At 42.3% G+C, this 24,196-nt stretch overlaps 4 protein-coding genes across 4 annotated transcripts; all 4 read left to right on the top strand.

The window, feature by feature from the left end:
* Positions 1–140: 140 nt before the first annotated feature.
* Positions 141–907, top strand: LOC116205941 (protein PELPK1-like). Its single transcript, XM_031538642.1, has one exon. The coding sequence runs from the start codon at positions 264–266 to the stop codon at positions 645–647; it is 384 nt and encodes a 127-aa protein (XP_031394502.1). The 5' UTR covers positions 141–263; the 3' UTR covers positions 648–907.
* Positions 908–13,983: 13,076 nt separating this feature from the next.
* LOC116205942 (protein PELPK1-like) lies at positions 13,984–14,624 on the top strand. The gene has a single exon (XM_031538643.1). It carries the CDS (start codon positions 14,036–14,038, stop codon positions 14,414–14,416), a length of 381 nt encoding a protein of 126 aa, XP_031394503.1. The 5' UTR covers positions 13,984–14,035; the 3' UTR covers positions 14,417–14,624.
* Positions 14,625–16,741: 2,117 nt separating this feature from the next.
* Positions 16,742–17,368, top strand: LOC116205943 (protein PELPK1-like). Its single transcript, XM_031538644.1, has one exon. It carries the CDS (start codon positions 16,803–16,805, stop codon positions 17,178–17,180), a length of 378 nt encoding a protein of 125 aa, XP_031394504.1. The 5' UTR covers positions 16,742–16,802; the 3' UTR covers positions 17,181–17,368.
* Positions 17,369–19,682: 2,314 nt separating this feature from the next.
* Positions 19,683–24,196, top strand: LOC116202951 (protein PELPK1-like). The gene is made up of 8 exons (XM_031534591.1): positions 19,683–19,985; positions 20,860–21,384; positions 21,471–21,478; positions 21,936–22,089; positions 22,568–22,626; positions 22,729–22,819; positions 23,452–23,796; positions 23,883–24,196. The coding sequence occupies exons 1-8, from the start codon at positions 19,683–19,685 to the stop codon at positions 23,967–23,969; spliced, it is 1,572 nt and encodes a 523-aa protein (XP_031390451.1). The 3' UTR covers positions 23,970–24,196.

The following is a 24,196-nucleotide window of genomic DNA, read 5'->3' as shown; positions in this document are numbered from 1 at the left end:
CTTCTATTGACTTTGGTGATGGATTTTAATCAGATGATTGCTGTTATTAATTTTATGTGGATGAACAGCTGAACTAACAATACACAGCTCTTCCCAACAACCTCAACTTCCTCAGATATGTTTGTTCCTTGCTGCCGCATCCCTCCCCAGATCAGCCTACTTCCCTCCCTATAAAAAGCCCCTTGTTCGATCCTATTCGAATCATCACTTGGAATATTAACCTTCCTAGACATTCTTGAGACTCGAAACTCGACTGTTCAGCTATGGCGGTTCACCCAAGTTCATTCCTCCTCTTGCTCGTTGGCTTGTCTTTGATCAGTGGAAATGGGGTGGTCGCTTCTCGCCGCCTTTTAGACACCGAGCTGCCCAAGATACCTGAATTGCCCAAGCCTGAGATTCCGTCTATTCCGGCCATGCCCAAACCTGAAATCCCTACTTTGCCAAAGCCTGAAATCCCGACCTTGCCAAAGCCTGAAATCCCGTCCCTGCCCAAACTTGAGATCCCAACCATTCCAAAGCCTGAGCTGCCAAAGATGCCTGAGCTGCCTAAGATGCCTGAGCTGCCAAAGATGCCTGAGCTGCCTAAGCCGGAACTGCCGCATTTCCCGGAAATCCCGAAGGAAATTCCTGTCCCTCCTCTTCACTGAACTAGTCCTTGAATTACGCTTTTATGATGAGTAAAATAAGCCCCCCTTGGATGGGGGTTTAATACGCTATATGGGGATCTAGGGATTCTTCAGTTACGAATTTATTTTCCATACATACAGTGTGATTGGTCTTGTTCTGTTGTGAGGCTTGTTGCCGATGTACTAGTATCGCTGTTCGTATATGTTCATTTGAATGATATATTCACTCATACTTTTATATAGAAGTTTCTCAAATATCGAGAGACCACAGTTCTTCGTGATGGATGATTTTTCGTTCTTGACGAGACACGTCGTGAATATTTGAATAACTCTATTACCTCGCAACCACTGTAAGTCATTCGAAATCAATGAATGAAAAAAGGGGTCGATAGCGAAATTCGGATTTGAGTGACCTTTTGGAAAGTATTCAATTTATGCAAAATGAACCGACTGAACTGTTTGTTACTCTTTTTTCCTCTTAGAATTGGCATCGACTTTAATTAGTTCGTAACGTCGTATCCTCATCAGTTTATAAGAGCTTGGGATCAGCAAATGCTAAAGTGTCCCGCAAACAACCTCTGAAAACTCAAAAGAGAACTTACGAAGAAACCGGACAATATCCCAATCGTAAGTCGTCATCTTTTGAGTTTGAAATTGGATCCTCCTGTCGATGTTTGGCATACCCATACAACGTAATTAGTGTATTCCACGGGCAGTGGTAGTCATATTGGAAGAATTGCATAATATGGAAGATATATTGTATACATTTCGTAATTTTCTGCTCCTGAGCGGTTGCTTTTCAAAAGCGCCCGGGAGCCAGAGCATTGATCTCTCGCGAGACCATACTGCACTTCCTATTCTTCAAGCATCGTCAGTAATCTTTTTGACTTACGTCGAACCTCAGCAATGTATGCTCGAAAAAATATCATTTGAGAGAAGTAGACTATTGAAGTAAACAGTTTGTAATTTTTGGAGGAATATTCAGGACCAGAGTTTTCGCAATTTGATCCCATATGGTGAGGTCGACACTCTTGGTGGAACTTACTTGTTTTTCTCGGTCGATGATTACTTGAAGAATAACAACATGCCATTAATCTATAGAGGAAGCAGCTGAAGCGAAAAAATCAGTCGACAGGAATGATTGGATTGATGCACTTCAGTGTTCCTTGTTCATGTTTTTTGTCCTTTAAATGTAGGAAGTGAGCAAGAGGAAGAGACGTGTGTCCCGGCTGCGACTTCTTGGTGTCTGTCAGGGCACAAGAATATCCTGTATGATCTTATCAAAAGCTAGCAAGAAATGGGCATTTGGTCGAAGGACATGAAACAGGACATGAAGCTTCTCCCGAGCATTGTCGATAAATGCTGTGTTGGGGTTAGGGATGTACTCAACCAAACAATAACGCAGCAATTAATCTTCCTCCCCTACTGGTGTAATCGAGATAGGAACTAATCAAATCAACCAACAAGCAGTAAAGTAAAACAACACCAAGAATTTTACGTGGAAAACCCCAATGTGGGGAAAAACCACGGGACCAACTCCGAATCAACGATCCACTATGAAGGTTATACAATGTCTTTCATCAAGGGTAAACCCTTGGATCACCAAACTCAAGAGAAACACTCTCTTGGATCACCCAAATACTAAATTCGTCACCCACACCGGGTGGTTCACAAAATCAGCTGAAACAGCACCTACAGAGCTCGAATAGAAATTCTGACCGTTCAGAAGTTAGCCCCACGTGTTGTGAAGCTGCTGTCAAAATTTCGTCCCAATCGGAGTTCGTTTGATGTCCCGATCGAGGTTTGATCTCCAGCTGCGCGCTGCCCCTGCTCTTCGAATTCTGCTGTCTGCTCTTCCCTGGTTTTGTGCTGCTATGCTGCTGCACTTCTGCCGCTCTACTCTAATCTGCAGCTGTTCTGCTGCTATTTATACCTCAGCTGATTTGCTGAAACAAAAACCCTAATAAAATGGGTTCTTGGGCTTATTAAGGCCCGATAAAAGCCCAATACAATTTGAGCCCAACTTCCTCCAAATTGGAGGGATACCCAACAAACTCCCCCTCCCGACTATTTGGAGGCTTCAAGCATACCGGCTATACTTCGGCAAACATGAAGTTTCTCCCTAGCGAGAGGTTTTGTCATCATATCAGCTCCATTCTCATCAGTGTGTACTTTGTCTAGCTTCACCAGCTTAGACTCCAACACATCTCTAATCCAATGAAACTTGATATCGATATGCTTCGACCTCGAATGGAAAGTGGGATTCTTGCAAAGATGAATTGCGCTTTGACTATCACAGTGTAGAACATACCTTTCTTGCTTCAAGCTCAACTCCTGCAAAAACTTTTGCAACCACAACATCTCCTTGCAACCTTCGGTCACCGCAATGTATTCGGCTTCCGTTGTAGACAAAGCGATGCACTTTTGCAGCCTTGACTGCCATGAGATAGCTCCCCCTGCAAAAGTCATCAAGTATCCCGAAGTGGATTTCCGGGAATCGATATCTCCTGCCATATCTGCATCCGTGTAGCCCACTAACTCCGGCTTACCAGTGCCAAAGTGTAAACACACCTTGGATGTTCCTCTGAGATACCTCAGAATCCACTTAACTGCATTCCAATGCTCTTTCCCGGGATTGGAGAGAAAACGACTAACCACACCAACAGAATGAGCGATATCTGGTCTTGTACAGACCATGGCATACATCAAACTTCCTACAGCTGATGAGTAAGGAACTTTCTTCATCTCTTCTTTCTCCTTCTCACTTGTAGGACATTGCTTCGAGCTAAGTTTGAAATGAGAAGCAAGTGGTGATGAAACTGGTTTAGCATTACCCATGTTGAACCGATCCAAAATCTTCTCGATGTACTTCTCTTGAGAAAGCCAAAGTTTTCCACTTGATCTGTCACGAGAAATATGCATCCCAAGGATCTGCTTTGCCGGTCCCAAATCCTTCATGGCAAAGGACTTGCTGAGCTCTTTCTTCAACTCTGCAATCTTGCTCATATCATGACCGACAAGCAACATATCATCCACATATAACAGTAAAATGATAAAATCACCATCCGAGAATTGTTTCACGAACACACAATGATCTGAAGTTGTCCGTGTGTAGCCATGGCTCAACATGAAAGAGTCAAACTTTTTGTACCACTGCCGAGGTGCTTGCTTAAGCCCATACAAGCTCTTTCTCAGCCTGCACACCAAATGCTCCTTACCTTTAACTCGGAATCCTTCAGGCTGCTCCATATATATTTCTTCCTCCAAGTCACCATGCAGGAAAGCTGTTTTTACATCGAGCTGCTCGATCTCCAAATTTAGACTAGCTGCCAGTGCGAGAACAACTCGGATCGATGACATCTTGACAACAGGCGAGAAGATCTCCTCGAAGTCAACTCCTTTCTTCTGGTTGAAACCTTTCACTACCAGTCGAGCTTTGTATCGAGGTCGCGAGTTGTCTGTCTTCAACCTGTAGACCCATTTGTTCTTCAATGCTCTCTTACCTTGCGGTAGCTTCACTAGGTCATACGTGTGATTTTCAGACAAGGAGTTCATCTCCTCATTCATCGCCTTCAACCAGTGCTCCTTGTACTCATGTGCCACAGCTTCATCATAGCACTCAGGTTCTCCCCCGTCAGTCAGTAGCACATATTCATGAGGCGGATATCTTGTAGATGATCGTCTTATTCTATCAGATTGTCTAGGTAGATCTGCAGGCTCTAACTGTAACCGCGAGCCTGTATCATCCGTAGTCACATCATCATCTACCTGAGGAATCTCACCCCCAGTCGTGGTTTCTTCATACTCACCAGGTACCTCTTCCATTGGATGCTCTACATCAACCGGTACAGGAATAGAGATCTCGTGAGGATTGCCTACACTGGCCTTCTCTAACTTTTGCAAATCCTCGATTGTCTGGTCCTCAAAGAAGACAACATCCCTGCTCCTGATGATCTTCTTGCTATCAGGGTCCCAAAGCCTGTACCCGAACTCTTCATGTGCATAACCCAAGAAGATGCACTGTTTTGCCTTGGCATCAAGTTTTGATCTTTCATCTCGAGGAATGTGAACAGATGCCCTGCACCCGAATACTCTGAGATGCTTGTATGATACTTTCTTGCCGGTCCACACCTGCTGGGGTACATCTCCATCAAGTGCAACTGACGGTGTAAGATTAATAAGATCAACCGCTGACCTCATTGCCTCGCCCCAGAAAGGCTTAGACAGTTTCGCTTGAGAAAGCATACAACGAACTCTCTCAACAATTGTGCGGTTCATTCTCTCTGCAAGCCCGTTCTGCTGTGGTGTCTTCGATACCGTCTTCTCAAGTTTGATACCGTGAGTCCTGCAATAGTTCTCGAAAGGACCCCTATACTCACCACCATTATCAGCTCTGACACATTTCAGTTTCATGCCTGTTTCTCTTTCCACTGCTACATGGAAGTTCTTGAAAATCTCAGTCACCTGATCTTTAGTTCTCATAGGGTAAGCCCAAACTTTCCTGGTGTGATCATCTATAAATGTCACAAAATAAAGAGCACCACCAAGAGATCTATCCGACATAAAACAAACATTTGTATGCACAAGATCAAGTATATGATGGCATCTAGAGGGACGACTTCTAACAAAAGAAACTCTCCTCTGCTTACCAGCTAAACAGTGATCACAGGTGCTCAAGTGCATACCTTTAATGGGCAAAGACTGCTTTCTAGCAAGAATTTGAATACCTTTCTCGCTGATATGCCCAAGTCTCCTATGCCATAGCTCGATAGGATAATCCTCAGCAACATTAATTTGACCGGAATTGTGTCTGGCACGCAGCCTGTAGAGAGTGTCGGTCTTCTGACCCCGTGCCACAATCAACGAACCCTTGGAGAGCTTCCATCTCCCATTGCTAAATTCATTACTGTAGCCTTCATCATCAAGTTGACCCGTCGAGATTAGGTTAAGGCGAATTTCTGGAACATGCCTCACCTTCTTCAAAAACAACTTGCAGCCAAGCTCGGTCTCTAGACAGACATCACCAATACCGACAATCTTGCATGATTGTCCATTCCCCATTCTCACATAACCATAGTCCCCGGTAGTGTAAGATGAAAAGAAATCCCGATGAGGAGTGACATGAAACGAGGCACCTGTATCTGCAACCCAGGTAGAGTCCTGACATGTGAAATTCACATAAGCTTCATCACAAATGATGTAGGTCTCTCCATCACATGCCACTGCTGTAGTGCCTTCTTCCTTCTTGCTCTCACCGTTGCCATTCTGATTTTTCTTCAGAGCTCTACACTCCCTTTTGTAGTGTCCCTCTTTTCCACAGTGATAGCAAGTGACCACTTTCCTCGTCTTCGACTTTGATCTGCCCCTCGATTTGCCACGTGAGTTACTATGCTTGGAAGAGAAATTTCTGCTTTGACTTCTCCCCCGTTGTTCAGTAACCAAAGCTTCAGACTGAATGGAAATTCCCGTGCCTTTCCTTCTAGTCTCCTCATTAAATAAACTGTCTGTCACCGTAGCCAACGATAGCTTCCCGTTTGGCGCAGAATTGCTTAATGCAACCACAAGTGTGTCCCAATTATCCGGTAGAGTCCCTAAAAGTAGACAGGCCTGCAACTCATCGGGTAATATTATCTCCAGGTTCGTCAACTGGTTAATAATATCCTGGAAATTACTCATGTGCGCAGCCATATCACCTCCATCCTGGAAACGAAGATGAACCAGCTTCTTCACGAGGAATGCCTTATTTTGTGGTGTCTTCCTCGCATAGAGATTTGTCAATTTATCCCACAAAGCTTTCGCATTTGTCTCCTGAGCAACATGATGATAAATACTATTGTCTATCCACTGCCGAATCAAACCAATAGTCTTCCGATTTGTGCGTTCCCAAGCCTTGTCATCCTTATCTTTGGGTTTCGCGGAATCCCCTTCAATAGGATCGTACAAATCCCTGCAAAATAGAAGATCCTCCATCCGAGACTTCCATATAGAGTAGTTGGTTGCATTCAACTTGAACATAGATCCTGTAGACTCCTCCATCTCGAAAACACCGAAAAAAACTCAAACTTCTCTAACCCGAATCTCTGATACCACTTGTTGGGGTTAGGGATGTACTCAACCAAACAATAACGCAGCAATTAATCTTCCTCCCCTACTGGTGTAATCGAGATAGGAACTAATCAAATCAACCAACAAGCAGTAACGTAAAACAACACCAAGAATTTTACGTGGAAAACCCCAATGTGGGGAAAAACCACGGGACCAACTCCGAATCAACGATCCACTATGAAGGTTATACAATGTCTTTCATCAAGGGTAAACCCTTGGATCACCAAACTCAAGAGAAACACTCTCTTGGATCACCCAAATACTAAATTCGTCACCCACACCGGATGGTTCACAAAATCAGCTGAAACAGCACCTACAGAGCTCGAATAGAAATTCTGACCGTTCAGAAGTTAGCCCCACGTGTTGTGAAGCTGCTGTCAAAATTTCGTCCCAATCGGAGTTCGTTTGATGTCCCGATCGAGGTTTGATCTCCAGCTGCGCGCTGCCCCTGCTCTTCGAATTCTGCTGTCTGCTCTTCCCTGGTTTTGTGCTGCTATGCTGCTGCACTTCTGCCGCTCTACTCTAATCTGCAGCTGTTCTGCTGCTATTTATACCTCAGCTGATTTGCTGAAACAAAAACCCTAATAAAATGGGTTCTTGGGCTTATTAAGACCCGATAAAAGCCCAATACAATTTGAGCCCAACTTCCTCCAAATTGGAGGGATACCCAACATGCTGCTTATCAAGAACCTGATCAAAGATGTGGTGAATATAATGTCCAGTACAAGGACAAGAAGTACTATATGGGATCAGATTTCGAGGCTTCCACCGTGGTCGCTGGCAGTGCCTGGTACAGGGGAGGCGCCCTGGACATGGACTCGTAGACGTCCTTAAGCAGTGCGAGTTAGCTGATCGGGGAGACCGAAAGGAGTCTGGTCCAGGACAGCAAGATACTCGATGTGAAGCACAGTACCAGGGGCGTTTGCCTAGATTCCAATCGACAGAGACTGTTTTAAATTAGACAAGAAGTGGGGCCACTCCAAGGACCAAAAGTCACTGCCATGGCGGCTTTGATTCCTCGCGGAGTTCTGCCTGCAGATTAATTATTGTTCGCATGACGGCATTATCAACTCAATAACGTGGCCGTACTACAATAAACTTTTGGATTTCTGAGATTGGCAAGAAGCAAGGATTTTATTTTTTATTTATTTTGTGTAGAAATCATATGGATGAAGTATATGAAGTATATTCCACTCTTTGTTACCATTACTTTTTAAGTTCGTATTTGGTGCGAGGGATGGAAACAGGATATACATTATCAATGCATAATTTTCTCGGTTGGACCATGGAATGCATTTCCTTTAGAGTTATTCTTGATAGATAGAACTGTTTTAACAATCTAATAAACTATATGTTGAACGTGATTGAATCCAACCAGTACTTCATCCTGTGAACATGATCAAGACCACGACTTTTGCTGGATCACATGCATTCACCTCCTCAATCGTATCTTTGTCAGCCTCTCCAGAAATCTCGGACGGTACTTCATGGAGGATTTCCCAGGATGTGTCCTTCTTGAGATCAATTGCACTTAAGTAGAGGCCTTGAGTTTCGAGGATCAGGACTGGTAGCAGCTTATTGCGGGCAGGACCAGAGTTCTCCCCCAAGTTCGTTTTCTCAACCCTATTTGAAACAGGGGTCGAATTCCGCTCACGTCTCATGGCCTTCAAAGTGGCGGTATCGGAATTCTCGTAAGTCCTAACAGAGGTGTCCTCTCGACCTTATTGTTATTCCCGACATTTAATTAAGGACCTCCTACCGTTCTCAGTTCCGTTTCAAGTCAGGATCAAAGGCTTGGATCTTGCTCTTTATCTGTAAAGAAGATAGGAATTGGGCTGAAAAGCTTGCCATTGTCATTCAATTGATCGGTATGTATACAACTCAGACCTAATCAATAAAAGGAAAATAAGAACTATGACTAAAATAGGCTATGCTAAATATGTACAGAAATCTGTAGGAAAATCTTTCCATAATACTCCCCCTCAAGTTGGAGAATGAGGATTCCGAATTCCCAACTTGCTGAGAAGAAAATGGAATTGATCACGCCCAAGTGCCTTAGTAAAGATGTCCGCTAGTTGAAAACGCGTGGACACATGGGATGTTGCGACAGCTCCAGAGAGTAGATGTTGCCTGATGAAATGGCAATCTATTTCAATGTGTTTGGTGCGCTCATGGAAAACTGGATTTGAGGCAATATGGAGGGCCGCCTGATTGTCACAGAATAAGCGCATGGGACCAACATGAGAAATGCCAAGGGATCGGAGAAGAGAACGGAGCCATAAAAGTTCACTGACAGTTGCGGCCATGGCTCTGTATTCGGCTTCAGCGGATGATTTGGACACCGTCGTTTGCTTCTTAGTCTTCCAGGAGATGGGACTGCCGCCTAAGGTAATGAAATATCCAGTTAAAGATCGCCTAGTCATGGGACAACTAGCCCAATCTGCATCACAATAAGCCGTCAAGGACAGAGATGTGGGTCGAAGAAATATCCCTTGTCCAGGAGATTGCTTAAGATAGCGAAGTATTCGCATAGCAGCGTCCCAGTGATCTTGACGAGGATCCTGTAGAAATTGGGATAAAATGTGAACAGGATAAGCAAGTTCAGGCCTGGTTATAGTGAGATACAGTAGACGACCGATAAGACGACGATATAGTCCTGGGTCGGGAATGGGGTCGCCACTGTCCTGAGATAATCGATGTTGTTGTTCCATAGGAAAGTAAGCAGGCCGAGAACCAAGCATGCCGGCTTCAGTAAGAATATCCAGAGTATACTTCCGTTGATTAAGAAAGAGGCCGGAACCGCAACGACTAATCTCTATCCCAAGAAAATATGATAATGGACCGAGATCCTTAATGCGGAAGCATTGGTGAAGATAATCCTTAAATTGAGCACAAGAAGGAGAATCATTAGTGACGAGGATCATGTCATCGACATATATGAGGACAACAAGAAATACACCATCTTGAGAGAAGGTGAATAGAGAGTGGTCTGCCTCTGACTGCCGAAAACCGTAGTGGATGAGAGCTTTGGCAAATTTAGAGTACCAATTGCGGGAGGCTTGACGAAGGCCATATAAAGATTTCCTCAACCGGCAAACTGAGCCAGCAGTGTTTGAACGAAAACCGGGAGGAAGGGACATGTAAACTTCTTCATCTAAGTCCCCGTGGAGAAAAGCATTGTTGACATCAAGTTGATACCATGTAAAGAAGATAGGAATTGGGCTGAAAAGCTTGCCATTGTCATTCAATTGATCGGTATGTATACAACTCAGACCTAATCAATAAAAGGAAAATAAGAACTATGACTAAAATAGGCTATGCTAAATATGTACAGAAATCTGTAGGAAAATCTTTCCATAATATTATCAGGTGTTTCATAAGACAACAAAATACCCTACTTCCCTTGACAGGTCGTCGCGTTATCGGCTTTTCCACTTTTGGAGATTTAGTTTGAGTAGATGAGCTTCTATTGATTTTTGCTGATGCATGTAATCAGATGATTGCTTTTATTAATTTTATGTGGATGAACAGCTGAACTAACAAAACACAGCTCTTTCCTTCCCAACAACCTTAACTTTCCAACCATATATGTTATAGTTTCTTACTGCCGCATCCCTCACCAGATCATCCGTACCTTCCTATAAATAGCCTTGGTAAGGTCTCATTCGAATCATCACTTGAAATCTTAAGCACAAAACCTGCTCCAGATATTCTCGAGAGACTTGAAAACTCGACGACTCTGCCATGGCTATTCACGCAAGATCAGTCTTCTTTCCTCTCTTGTTCATCGGCTTATGCTTGACCAGTGGAAATGGGGTGGTCGCTTCCCGTCACCTTCTAGACACCGAGCTGCCCAAGCCTGAGTTTCCCTCTATCCCATCTGTGCCAAAGCCTGAGATCCCATCCTTGCCGAAACCCGAGATCCCATCCATTCCCAAACCTGAGATCCCAACCATACCAAAGCCTGAGCTGCCTGAGGTGCCCAAGCTACCGGAGGTGCCCAAGCTGCCTGAGGTACCCAAGCTGCCTGAGTTGCCAAAGCCGGAACTGCCGCATTTTCCAGAAATCCCAAAAGACATTCCTGTCCCCTCTCTTCACTGAACTAGTCATTCAGTCGTATGACTGAAGTATGGGAATCTTAGGATTCTTCAGCTATACAAATTTGTTTTATATATATACAGTATGATTGGTCTTAGTGTGGGTGTGAGGCTTCTTGCCGTTGTACCAGTTTCATTGTTCATATGTTCATTTGAATGATCTACGCACTTACTTATACATAAATATGTCATGTATGTGAAGACCACAGTTCTTTGCAATCGATGATTTCAATTCTTGAGTAGTAAATAACATACATACATACATATATATATATGTATATCGTACTCTTCTATTTGATTCTAGCCATCGCACAAATATTTTATTCAAAACCAATGAGGAAAAGGGTCAATAGTAAAGTCGGATTCACTATTTTCGTTTTTCTCTTAGATTTTGCATTTACTTGATTACAGTAATTTCACAGCCGGATACTTGAATGAGTTTCGTCGGGCACCACCTTTTCATCTATCATAAGGGCATGAGAACGAATACGGCATATGACTTCATGACTTTTTCATACTACATGTCTTATCATATTTTCCATGCTACTACAATCAAGAGTAACAGAGTTGGAGTCATACCAGTTGCTAGGCCAAGGGCTCATGACCTTGGCGGTTTATCATTGGAAGATCAAATAAAGGAGAATGTGCTATGCTTGATCCATAAAGGGACACATTAATTGTGGTTTATTCCACCATAGTGATAATGATATTGAAATAATTCATATATCAGAAAATGTATCCAATTTCATAATTTTCTATTCTCGAGAAGTCGCTTACCAAAAGCGCCGAAAGTATTCCATCTCTCACGAGACTGTACTCCATTTCTTGTTCTTCAAGCATTGCACGTAATCCATTGACTTAAGTCGACCTCCAACTTGAGAAAAGTGCCTTCTTAAGGACTCTTGCTAGCTATCATGGCTCCAGGGTCAGGTTAGACACTCTCCCACTGTCCTTGTTGATTGGTGCCAGTTAGTTTATGTGTGTGATGGCTGTTAAGGAATTATGGGCAATTTGAAATTATTGGAGGAGCGCTTATGCAAATTGCAATTTTTCCTGTACAATGAATCTCGAGCGAATTAGTGATTTAGGTGAATTTAGTTTCATAGGATTCGTTATTTATGCCGTAATAAGATGCAAATGCACATTGCAGTTGGACAGATGGTCAGCTTATGAATAAATTCTTTGCAAGAACGACATTTAACTTGTTCCTTATTCCGGAGTTTAAGTGATTTGATCCCCCCATACAAATTAACATTCTAGGTGGAACTGGAATAAACTTGTTTTTCTCAGTTGATAACATGAAGAACAAGCTTGCTTTTACGGAAAATCGGTAGAATGAAAGGATTGAATTGATACATCTTCTATGTTTCTTGTTTTTATGTTTTGTCTTTTCAAAACAGGAAATATGAGCAAGAGGAAGAGAACTGTCCTGGCCGCACCTTCTCAGGGTCTATTGACGCACAAGAAGATCCTGCATGATCTTATCAAGAGCAAGCAAGACATGGGCACATGGTCAAACGACATGAGACGGGACACGAAGCTTCTTCCCGACGCCGTCAATGATAAATTATCAAGGCGCTGCTCGCCAAGAACCTGATCAAAGAAGCGGTGAGTACGAGGGGAGGAAGCACTATATGGTGCTGGAGTTCTAGGCTTCAAGCCTTCTGCCGAGGTCACTGGCGGGGCCTGGTACAGCGGAGGTGCCTGGACACGTACTTCATAGATGTCCTCTGCCTGCTCTTGCAAGCTTAAAAGTTGCAACTTTTGGACACGTAAACTGTGATGCCATCAAGAGTTTGAGAGTCTTCAAACCCAAGTAATCGTGTCGGTAGATCAAGGAGATCTCGAGGACTTTGGTACTCGAAAACGAGATGCTCTAGGTCAAGAGAACAGGACTAGGGAAGTTTGCCTGACTCCGATCAGCAGAGTCTGTCTTAAATTAGCCAAGAAGCGTGGGCCTGCAAAGGAACCGGAAGCTGCTGCCATGGCTTGACTTCTGGGTAGATGGAACCGACAGAGTTTGCCCCCAAATCAAGTATTGTTCGCTTGACGGCATTATCAACTAATAATGTGCATAATACTACAACAAAAATTTGAACTTCACAGATCGGTGGAATTCTTTAGGGCAGATAGTGTGAAGCAGGATTTTGTTCCGTTCTTTGATGCCTATATTTTCAGTTAAGGTCGTATTTGGGATGAGGAATGGAAAAGGGCAAACGGAATCAGCATATGAAAGACATTGGCAGTTATATATAATCACAAAAAATAAGAAAAGGAAATGCATCATTTTCTTGATCGGACCATGAAGTGCAGCCTGTGGAGTTAAAAATTGTTTAACAATCGGATAAACTTTATCAAATCTGATCTATAATCCTGTGGACACCATTCATGTTTCCCTACTTTGCGAACATCACAGGCTCTACTGAGACCATGACACTAGCTGGGTCGTCACTCATGTTCACCTCGTTGATCATATCTTCCTCAGCCTCTCCATAAAACCTTAGACAGTGCTCAATGGAAGAATTCCCAGACTTCTAAGGACTGGTGGTAGCGGCTTATCGAGGACATGACACGACTAGGCTTCTTCCAAAATTTGTTTTCTCAACCTTAAATTGAATTAGACATGTACTGTTGCGCTCAAGTTTCCCGGCTTTATAAGTGGTGGTCTCAGAATCCTCTTCAGTCCTCACAGAGGTGTCTTTGTCAACCTTATTACAGTCCAAGCCATATAGGGAACTCCTAGGATTATCAGTTTCTTTTCTATTGGTTCCATTTGATTCCTCGGTGACTATCTATTGATCCAGTTTCCATGTCTGGATCAAGTTGGAAGCAAAGGCTTGGATCTTTCTTCATCAGGTGTCTCGTGAGACAACAAAATACACTTCGAGTGACGGGTACTCACCTTATCGCCTTCGCCACGTTTGGATATATAGTTTGAGCAGATGAGCTTCTATTGACTTTTGCTAATGGACTCAATCAAATGATTGCTTTTATTAATTTTATATGCATGAACAGTTGAACTAACAAACACAGCTCTATCCCTTCCCAACAACCTTAACTTCCATCCATATATGTTATATTTCCTTATGTCGTAACCTCACCAGATCACCCTACTTCCCTATAAAAAGCCTCGGTAAGGTCTCATTCTAATCAGCACTAAACCTTCTATAGACATTCTTGAGAGACTGAAAACTTGACTCCTCTGCTATGGCGGTTCACCCTAGATCAGCCCTCTTTCCTCTCTTGTTCATCAGCTTGTGGTTGATTAGCGGAAATGGGATGGTCACTTCCCGTCGCCTTCTAGAAGCCGAGCTGCCCAAGATCCCTGAATTGCCCAAGCCTGAGTTTCCCTCTATACCGTCCCTGCACAAACCTGAAATACCTTCTGTGCCAAAGCCCGAGATCCCATCCATTCCCAAACCCGAGATCCCAACCATTCCCAAACCCAAGATCCCAATCATTCCAAAGCCTGAGCTGCCTGAGGTGCCCAAGCTGCCTGAGGTGCCCAAGCTTCCAGAGTTGCCTAAGCCGGAAGTGCCACATTTCGCGGAAATCCCGAAGGACATTCCTGTCCCTTCTCTTCACTGAACTAGTCTTTCAGTCGAGCATATTATGATTTATGTATGGGAATCTTAGGATTCTTCACCTATAAATTTATTTTCAATAGACAGAGTGATTGGCCTGTGTGTGTGTGTGTGAGAGAGAGAGAGAGAGAGAGAGGCTAGTTGCCGTTGTACTAGTACCATTGCTCGTATGTTCATTTGAATGACATATTCACTTTCTCAACTATTCCTAAGATGACAATTCTTTGCGATCAATGATTTCAGTTCTTGACAAGTCAAGCTGTGATTAATCTAACTATGATATCTTCCAACCTTCTATTTCTTGCCATCAAACCAAAACCTTCTATTTTTTGAAACTAAATTGGAGGAACATCAGTGGAAGGTGAATGTGCCATGTCTTATCCAAAAAGGGATACGTTAATTAATCATGGTCTACTTCATCGGTATCGATAGTCATATATACAAAGAATTGCCAAGTATCAGAAAATGTATGCATTTGTATAATTTTCTGCTTCCGAACAGTTTGCTTTCCAAAAGCACTCAAAACATTCCATCTCTTATGAGACCATCCTAACGTTTCATGTTCTTCAAGTATTATCAGTAATGTTTGATTTAGGTTGAGCCCCATCTTGTGAGAAGCGTGCTTGTAATGCCGACTCCCATTGGGTATCATCGCACAAAAGTAGACTTTTGAGATAGACAGTTTGTAACTTTAGGAGGAAAGCTTATGCAAAGTGCATTCAGTGTACTAAATTTCAAGCAAATGATTGCAATTTCAGTCCAGTTTAATTTTACAGAATTTGTAATATTGCTCTGATAAAATGCAAGTGCAAATTGCAGTTGGGCAGCTTATGAATGGATTTTTTTTTCTTTAAATGACAACTCATTTAACTAAATAAAAATCCAGGAGTTTATGCATTTTGATTTCATACAGCGGTATCAAGAGGAATTTACTTGTTTTCTCAGTTGATGGCTACATAAAGAACAGCATGCCATTAATTTTGTAGAGGAAGCTGCTGATACGAAAAATCCATCGATTGAAAGGATTGAATCGATGCATCTTCTCTATATCTTGTCTATCAAAAACAGGACATATGACCAAGAGGAAAATAGCTGTCCTGGCTGAGCACTACAGCAAAGTTTCAGATTTCTGAGATCGACAAAATTCTTTAAGGGCAGAAGATAGCGTGGAGTGAGGACTATGTTTAAGTAAAATGCTATCGATGAAGTATATTCATTTCTTTGTTGGCACAGTAGTTTTAAGGTCGTTGTGCAAAGAATGGAAACAATCCGATAAGCTACAATGTGTTGCATATCATAAATCACACAGCAACGACTCAGAAGAATGCTACACATGAGTTACAATGTGGCTTTGGGGCGTACCAAACTCGCACTCGTACATGGGGTTCTCCTTGATCTGCTTGTTCTCCCTCTTCCTTTGATGGTCGCTCAGCATCTCCTGGGTCGTCATGCTCAAAAGCTTCTCGAGCTTGGTCCACCCAAGGAGGACCTTCTCCTAAAGGCAAGGTTGTTGTGGTCCTTGATGTTGAACATGATCAAGTGGTACTTCTTAATTAATCTTGTGCACGCTGGTCATCTTTCCCCCACTGTGCAAACATCAAGGACTCTATAGAGAACTGCAACTCTTCAATCGTATCTTCCTCAGCCTCTCCAAAAACCTTGGATGGGGCTTCATGGAGGAGTTCCCGGACTTTGTACCTCATGGGATGATTGAACTTAAGTAGGTAGTTGTCGACTTTTGAGGACCGGACTTATGGACGGCACAGCTGAACTGCTCCTCAAAGTTTGTTTTTCTCGATTTTACTTGAACCAGCGGTACCGTTCCACTCAAGCTTTCCTGCCTTTGAAAATGGTAGTAACCAAAGCCTCCAGAGACCTAGCTGACAGAGGCATCCTCGACGACCTTAATAGTATTCCCGACATTTATGAACTCCTACCATCCTGATTAACTATATGTCTCCATATCTGGATCAAGTTGGAAGCAAAGGCTTGGATCTTCTTAATTACTTGAGTGTCTCTAGAAACATTGGAACAGCCTACTTCCTGTTATAGGTACTCGCAATATCGGTTTTACCATGTTTGTGCCTTTGAGGAGGATTTTAAATTGAGAGATGAGCTTCTATTGACTTTTGCTGATGAATATTAGTCAGATGATTGCTTTAATTAGCATATTGATGCCACCTGCTTGAACTAACAAAACACGGTCCTTCCCAACAACCTCAACTTCCGCTCCTGTTAGTTCCCTCACTGCCGCATCCACCGCCAGATCACCCTCCCTGCTTTCCTCCCTATAAAAAGCCCTTCGTAGGATCACATTCGAATCATTACTCAAAATTCTCCTAACATTAAACCTTCTCTAAACAAATACTCAAGAACTCGATTCCTCTGCTATGGTGACTCACCCAAGATCAGTCCTCTGTCCTCTATTGCTCATCAGCTTGTGCTTGATCAGCGGAAATGGGGTGCTCGCTTCCCGTCGCCTTCTAGACACCGAGCTTCCCAAGATCCCTGAATTGCCCAAGCCTGAGTTTCCCTCTATTCCAACCCTGCCCAAACCTGAAATCCCTTCCCTGCCGAAGCCCGAGATCCCATCCCTACCCAAAGCACACGAGATACCTGCCCTACAGAAGCCTGACCTGCCTGAGGTGCCCAAGCTGCCAGAAGTGCCCAAGCTGCCTGAGGTACCCAAGCTGCCAGAGTTGCCTAAGCCAGAACTTCCGCATTTCCCAGAAATCCAGAAGGACATTCCTGACCCTTCTCTTCACTGAGCTAGTCTTTCAGTCGTGCATATTATGACTATAAGTATGGGAATCTAGGATTCTTGAGCTACACCGATTTATTTTCTATATGCAGCGTGATTGGCCTTAGTGTCTTCTCGATCGTGTGAGGCTTGTTGCCATTGTACTAGCATCATTATTCGTGTGTTCATTTGAATTATATATTTATTTCCGTAAAAGTTTCTCAAATACCTAGAGACCACAATTCTTCGCGTTCGATTATTAGAGAAAAATTGGGGAGTGTGAGAGGACAAAATATCCCACACCGGTTGAAAGGAAAATATGAAAAAAGTTTATAAAAGATAAAGGCCCAGTAATCCATAGGCTTAAGCTTTTGGGTTGCATATGGGCTCAAGTTTGAATTAGGCCAATTTTATTTAAAAATTTATCCAACATCAATGAATTCAGTTCTTGAGTCTTGATGAGACATGTCATGAATAATCGGATAACTCCGATATCTTGCCACCTTCTATTTCTGGCCATCACACCGAAATGTTATTGCATTTACTTAACTAGAGTACCTTCACAGCCTCCTCTGTCTATAGGAGCTTGGCATGTGATTATGCGCGATATATAGCCAAAAATTTGTACGAGTTTCCTCTGCCACCTCCTTTTCAGACTATCAAAGATTCAAAGGACATCAAGAATGAACATAAGACTTCATGACTTTTCGGACTACTATTGTCAATTGTATGTTCCGTATACTACATTAGTTGGAGTTGGATCATATACAAGTCACTAGGACAAGGGGTCATGAGACTCACGACCTCGGTGATTTATAATTGGTATATCAAATGAAGGAGAATGTGCCATGCCTTATCCATGATTGATTATGATGTATTCCACAGGTAGGGGTGGTCATATTAGAAGAATTTCCAAATATAGGAAAATGCATGAACACGTTATATATATATTCCTTCCGAGCAGTCGCTTTCCAAAAGCATGCAGATTATTCCATCTCTCACGATACCTTCCTGTTATTCAAGCATGCATTGTAATCGATTTGATTTACGTCGAGCTCAACTTGAGATAACCATGCACTTGTAATGTCGACTCTCGTTAAGTATCATCCCGCAAAAGTAGACTTCTATGATAAACAGTTTGTAATTTTTGGAGAAATGCTTATGCAAATTGCAGTTCTTTCAAGTACAATGCATTTCAAGCAAATTATTGACCTTGGTGCAATTTAGTTTTACAGAGTTGTAACTAATGCAGTGATGAAGTGCAAACGAGAATTGCAGTTGGAGAGCATCAATCAATATAAATATACAGAAGTCGCAAGTGCGATGAGAAAATATCTCGATAGCCTTATATGTGATCTCTCATCGACGGTTCAAATCTCTCATAATTATTAGTCCACATCCTTAACAATTATTCACTGAGAAATGTAATGTTAGACCACATCAATCAATTTAATCTAATTCTAAAAATTAAGAATTAAAAGTATAGATCTTTGCAAAAAAGTAATTAAGACATTTTTTATTAAGCGCATATAAAAAATTTACCTTATAAAAATAGAAGTAATTTACTAATTTTATAATTTCTATTTTAATAATAATAAATAAAAAATTTCCCATTTATTGTTGCACTTTATATCATTTTTTCTGACTGAATATTAATTTTTGGAGAATTTTTCAATTTTCAAAGAAAAGTTTTACAAAGTAGAGAACTACAAAAAATATGTTTACTGACATAAAATTAAAATGATTTTTTTAAGAAAATTTTCTTTTTCACTATTCAAATTTGTATGGAGATTACAAAAACTCTTTTTTTAGTCGTTTAATTTTTCATTAGCCAATTCTTTCCTTTTCTAATTTTAATTTGTGACTTTCCTTTCTTATTTATTAAACATCATTTATTTCCACAAGATTTGAGTCTCCATACTAAATTAGTGATTGATTTATTATGAAGTTCTATTTTTAAATTTTAACATTAATAAAGGTACTTTTATATTTTTCAGCGGAGGAAGAAATTTAGAAAAGGATAAGAATAGTGAGAAATAGTTCTCTAAAAATAAATAGGTCCTAGACTTCTCAATTGTGATTCTTATAAAAGCTGCTAAGGGGACTTGGAAAAAGCTGCACCGGCCTTTTTATTTATATCCTCAGCTTATGAATCAATAATTTTTGGCCAATTGATATTATTAACAAAATGACGGTCATATTTATTTATTATACTGAAAAATAAAAGAATCAATAATTATTAAATATTTCTTTGAAAAATGAAATTTTCTATTGGATCACTTTCGAAATTATGTAGGAGAACATTCTCTATTAGACTACTTGCAGGGCATTGATGGCCTGACCGATCTATCTAGTGGACTTTCGGGATGTTAATGTGGACCATGAAAATTAGTCATGTAAAGTCTAGAATCCTTAGTTAGAAAACTAATAATAATCTCGATAACAAAGGAATATTAAAAGTAATTTTGAAAAATATTCTTTCAATGAATTCAATTGTGTTCTAATTTTTCCAGACATCTGCCAAGGGGATATGAGGCTTCTCCTCGACGTGGTTGATAAATCCCTCAAGGGTGAAGCTTCTCCAAGACCTGATGAAAAAAGTGGCGAATGTCCAGTACAAGAAGAGGCCGAATATATGGCTGTGGAGTTCAAGCCTTCCGCAGAGGTCACCGACGGGGCCTGGTTTAGCAGAGGTGCCCCTGGACAAGGACTCCACTCTATAGACGTCCTCAAGCAGCTGCCTGCTCCACATTTTAAGACTGAAGGTGGAACTGTGGACATGATCTGCACGATGCTGTCAAGAGGTCGAGCGTCTACAAAACTGCGGATCCAAGTCAGCAGATTGGGGAGATCTTGGGGACTTTGGTCCTGGAAAATGAAATACTAAAAGGTCATATATATTGGTACGAGGAATAGAAACAGAATAGACGACATCAGCATATGAAATACATCGGCACTCATATATGGGGAATCAGAAAACATGCTTTGCCTGTGGACTTATTCATAATCGAACTGTTTATCTCATAAACTTGGCCGAACATGATGTAACATTACTTAATCTGCGGACGCCATTCATCTTCAGGATTTTGTCCCTCATGGGATCATTGCACTTAAGTAGAAGTGTCGAAACTTTTGAGGACGTGACTTCGGTAAGGGGCTTCCTATTTGAACCTGGGGTACCTTTCAGCTAAGGTTTCCTGGGCCTTCAAAATGGAATTATCAAGAGCCTCCTCAGTCCTAACAGAGGCATCCTTCTCGACCTTATTATCATTCCCGACATTTACGGGACTCCTATCGTTCTTAGTTTCTTTTCTCTTGATCCATTTGATTCCAAGGTAACTATCTATTTCCATATATTGGATTAAGTCAGACATCAAAAAGCAAAGGCTTGGATCTTCTTCGTTGGATGTTCTGTGAGACGTAGAAATAGCTAACTTCCTGTGGTAGGTATAGGTACTTCGTTATCAGCTTTTCCACGTTTGTGTCATTGAGGACATTAACAGATGAGCTTCTATTGACTAATTTTGCTGATGGGTTTAATGGTCAGATGATTGCTTTTATTAGCATTATAATATTGATGCCCCTTGCAGTCTATAATTGCTATGTGGATAATAAACAGTTGAACTAACAAACACCGCTCTTCCTTCCCAACAACCTTAACTTCCACCCATAGATGTCAGTTCCCTTACTGCCGCATCCATCACCAGATCACCCTGCCTGCTTTCCTCCCTATAAAAAGCCCCGGTAGTGTCTCATCTGGATCATCACTCCAAATCTTAAGCACTAAACCTTCCCTATACATTCTTGAGAGACTTGGAAAACTCGACTCCTCTGCTATGGCAATTCAACCAAGATCAGTCCTCTTTGCTGTCTTGCTCATTGGCTTGTGGTTGATCAGCGGAAATGGGGTGCTCGCTTCCCGTCGCCTTTTAGACACCGAGCTGCCCAAGATCCCTGAATTGCCCAAGCCCGAGATTCCATCTATACCGACGCTGCCCAAACCTGAAATCCCTTCTCTGCCAAAGCCTGAAATCCCATCCTTGCCAAAGCCCGAGATCCCGTCCCTGCCCAAACCAGAGATTCCAACCATACCGAAGCCTGAGCTGCCTGCGGTGCCCAAGATGCAAGAGGTGCCCAAGATGCCAGAGGTGCCCAAGATGCCAGAGTTGCCTAAGCCGGAACTGCCGCATTTCCAGGAAATCCCGAAGGATATTCCTGTCCCTTCTCTACACTAAACTAGTCCTTTAGTCATGTATATTATGAATGAAGTATGGGGATCTTAGGATTCTTCAGCTACAAATTTATTTTCTATATTCAGTGTGGTCGGTAATATTCGTGTGTGTGAGAGGCTTGCTGCCGATGTACTAATATCACTATTCATATGTTCATTTGAATGATATATTCGCTTATTTCTATGAAAGTTTTGCAACTATCTAGATACCACAGTTCTTTGTGTTCAATGAATTCAGTTCTTGACTCTTGACCAGACGTGTCGTGAATAAGCGAATAACTCTGATACCTCACAGCCTTCTGTTTACTTCACAGCCTCATCTGTTTATAGGAGCTTCGGATCTGGTTATGTGCAATATATGGCCAAAAATTTGGATGAATTTGGTCGGACACCTTTTCAGACTATTATAGGACATCTAGAATGAATAATGACTTCATGACCGTTCGGACCATGTGTTGGTCATATTTTCAGTACTACTTTAGTTGGAGTAGGATCATGCAAGTCCCTAGGCCAAGGGGTTATGATCTCAATGGTTTATCGTTGGTAATATAGGAGGGAGCATATTGGGGAGATAATGAGGACTTTGGTCCTGAACAATGAGATGCTCGAGGTCAAGAGCACGAGACTAGGGCAGTTCGCCTCGATTTCAATCAGCAGAGTCCAGTTTAAATTAGCCAAGAAGTGTGGCCCTGCAAAGGAACCGAAAGTCAGTGCCATGGCTTCACTTCACTGCCGTGCGGAGTTTACCAGCAGATCAAGCATTGCTTGCCAAATGGCACTGTCAACTCATAACTTGCCAGTACTGCAACTAACTTTTCAATTTCTGAGATCGGCAAAATTATTCTAGGGAAGATATTGTGGAGTGGGTTTTTCTTTTCTTTTTTTCCCCCTCTAAAATCCCAACAACAAAGTATGTTACATTCTTTGTTGCTGGTACTTTTAAGTATTTGGTACAAGGAATGGAAACAGAGACGAAAATAGCAAGCGAAATACACTGGCAGTCATCGAACAACAGTTTAACAATCCGAAGAACACGCACGTTAGCTACAATGTGGCCTTTTTTGGCGGATACAATGTGGCCTTTGGGGTAGCACTGAGCTCGCACTCGTAATGGCCTTCTACTTGATCTGCTGGTTCTTCCTCTGCCTCTGGTACTCAACATCTTCTGGGTCTTCATGTTCAAGGAGGACCTTCCTCCTGAAGCGGGGTTATTGCGGTCCTTGATGTTGAACATGATTGCGCAGTACTTAATCTTGTGGATGCCTTCATCTTTCCCCTCTTCTCAAACATCACGCACTCTACCAGGAGCACTACTCTTGTAATGTCACACATGTTTACTCTCCAGAAACCTTGGACAGTGCTTCATGGAGGAGTTCCCGGACTCTGTTTCTTATCAGACCATTGCACTTATAGTGGTGTCGACTTTCGAGGATCACGTGGGATTTGGTAGCGGATTATTGAGGATACGACCAGAAATCTCTTCAGACTTTGCTTTCTCCACCTTATTAGCATAACGGGTAATTTTCGACTCAAATCTCCTGGCACTCAATGTGGTGGTCTAGGAAGCCTCCTCAGACCTAACAGGGACATTCTTGACCTTATTATTGTTCCCGACATACACGGAACTCCTACCATTCTAAGTATCTTTTGTCTTGCATCCAAATGATTCCTCAGTAACTATCTGTTTCCATGTCCGGATCAAGTCAGAAGCAAAGGCTTGAATATTTTCGTCCTTGATCTTATCTTTTGTGAGATATAGAAATAGCCTACTTCTTGAATCATCGGCTTTACATGTTTTGATATTTAGTTTGAGCAGATGAGCTTCTATTGACTTATGCTGATGGAAGTAATCAGATCATTGCTTTTATTAATTTTAAGTGAATGAACAGCTGAACTAACAAAACACAGCTCTTCCTGCCCAACAACCTCCTCTCCCTTATTGCCGCATCCATCACCAGATCACCCTGCCTGCTTTCCTCCCTATAAAAAGGCCCTAATAAGATCCATTCAATTCATCTCTCAAAATCTTAAGCACCAAACCTTCTGTAGACATTCTTGAAAGACTTGAAAACTGGACTCCTCTGCTATGGCTAGAAACCCAAGATCACTCCTCTTTCCTCTCTTGCTCATTGGCTTGTGCTTGATCAGTGGAAATGGGGTGGTCACTTCCCGTCGCCTTCTAGAGACCGAGCTACCCAAGATACCCGAGCTACCCTCCATACCGGCCCTGCCAAAGCCAGAGATCCCATCCCTGCCAAAGCTTGAGGTCCCATCCATCCCTAAACCCGTGATCCCAACCCTGCCCAAACCCAAGATTCCAACTATACCGAAGCCTGAGCTGCCCGAGGTGCCCAAGCTGCCTGAGTTGCCAAAGCTGGAACTGCCGCATTTCCCGGAAATCCCGAAGGACATTGCTGTCCCATCTCTTCACTAAACTAGTCCTTCAGTCGTGCATATATTACGATTGAAGTGTGGGGGGATGTCAGGACTCTTCCTGAGGTACCTAAGCTGCCCGAGCTGCCAAAGCCGGAGCTCCCGCATTTCCTGGAAATCCCCAAGGACATTCCTGTCCCTTCCCTTCACTGAACTAGTCCATCACTCGTGTGCATATTACGAGTGCAGTATGGGGATCTTAGGATTCTTCAGCTACATATTTATTTTCTATACTCGCCGATTGGTCTTCGTGTCTACAGATTTCATTTTCCATATACACATTGTGATTGGGCTTAGTACGTGTGAGGTCTGCCGTCCTTTCACTAGTGTCTTCGTTTGTATGTTCATTTCAAAGGATACATTCACTTGTTCTTCTAATA

Source organism: Punica granatum, chromosome 4, assembly GCF_007655135.1.
Source record: "Punica granatum isolate Tunisia-2019 chromosome 4, ASM765513v2, whole genome shotgun sequence".
Lineage (NCBI taxonomy): Eukaryota > Viridiplantae > Streptophyta > Magnoliopsida > Myrtales > Lythraceae > Punica > Punica granatum.
This window is presented reverse-complemented; position numbering and strand designations above follow the sequence as displayed.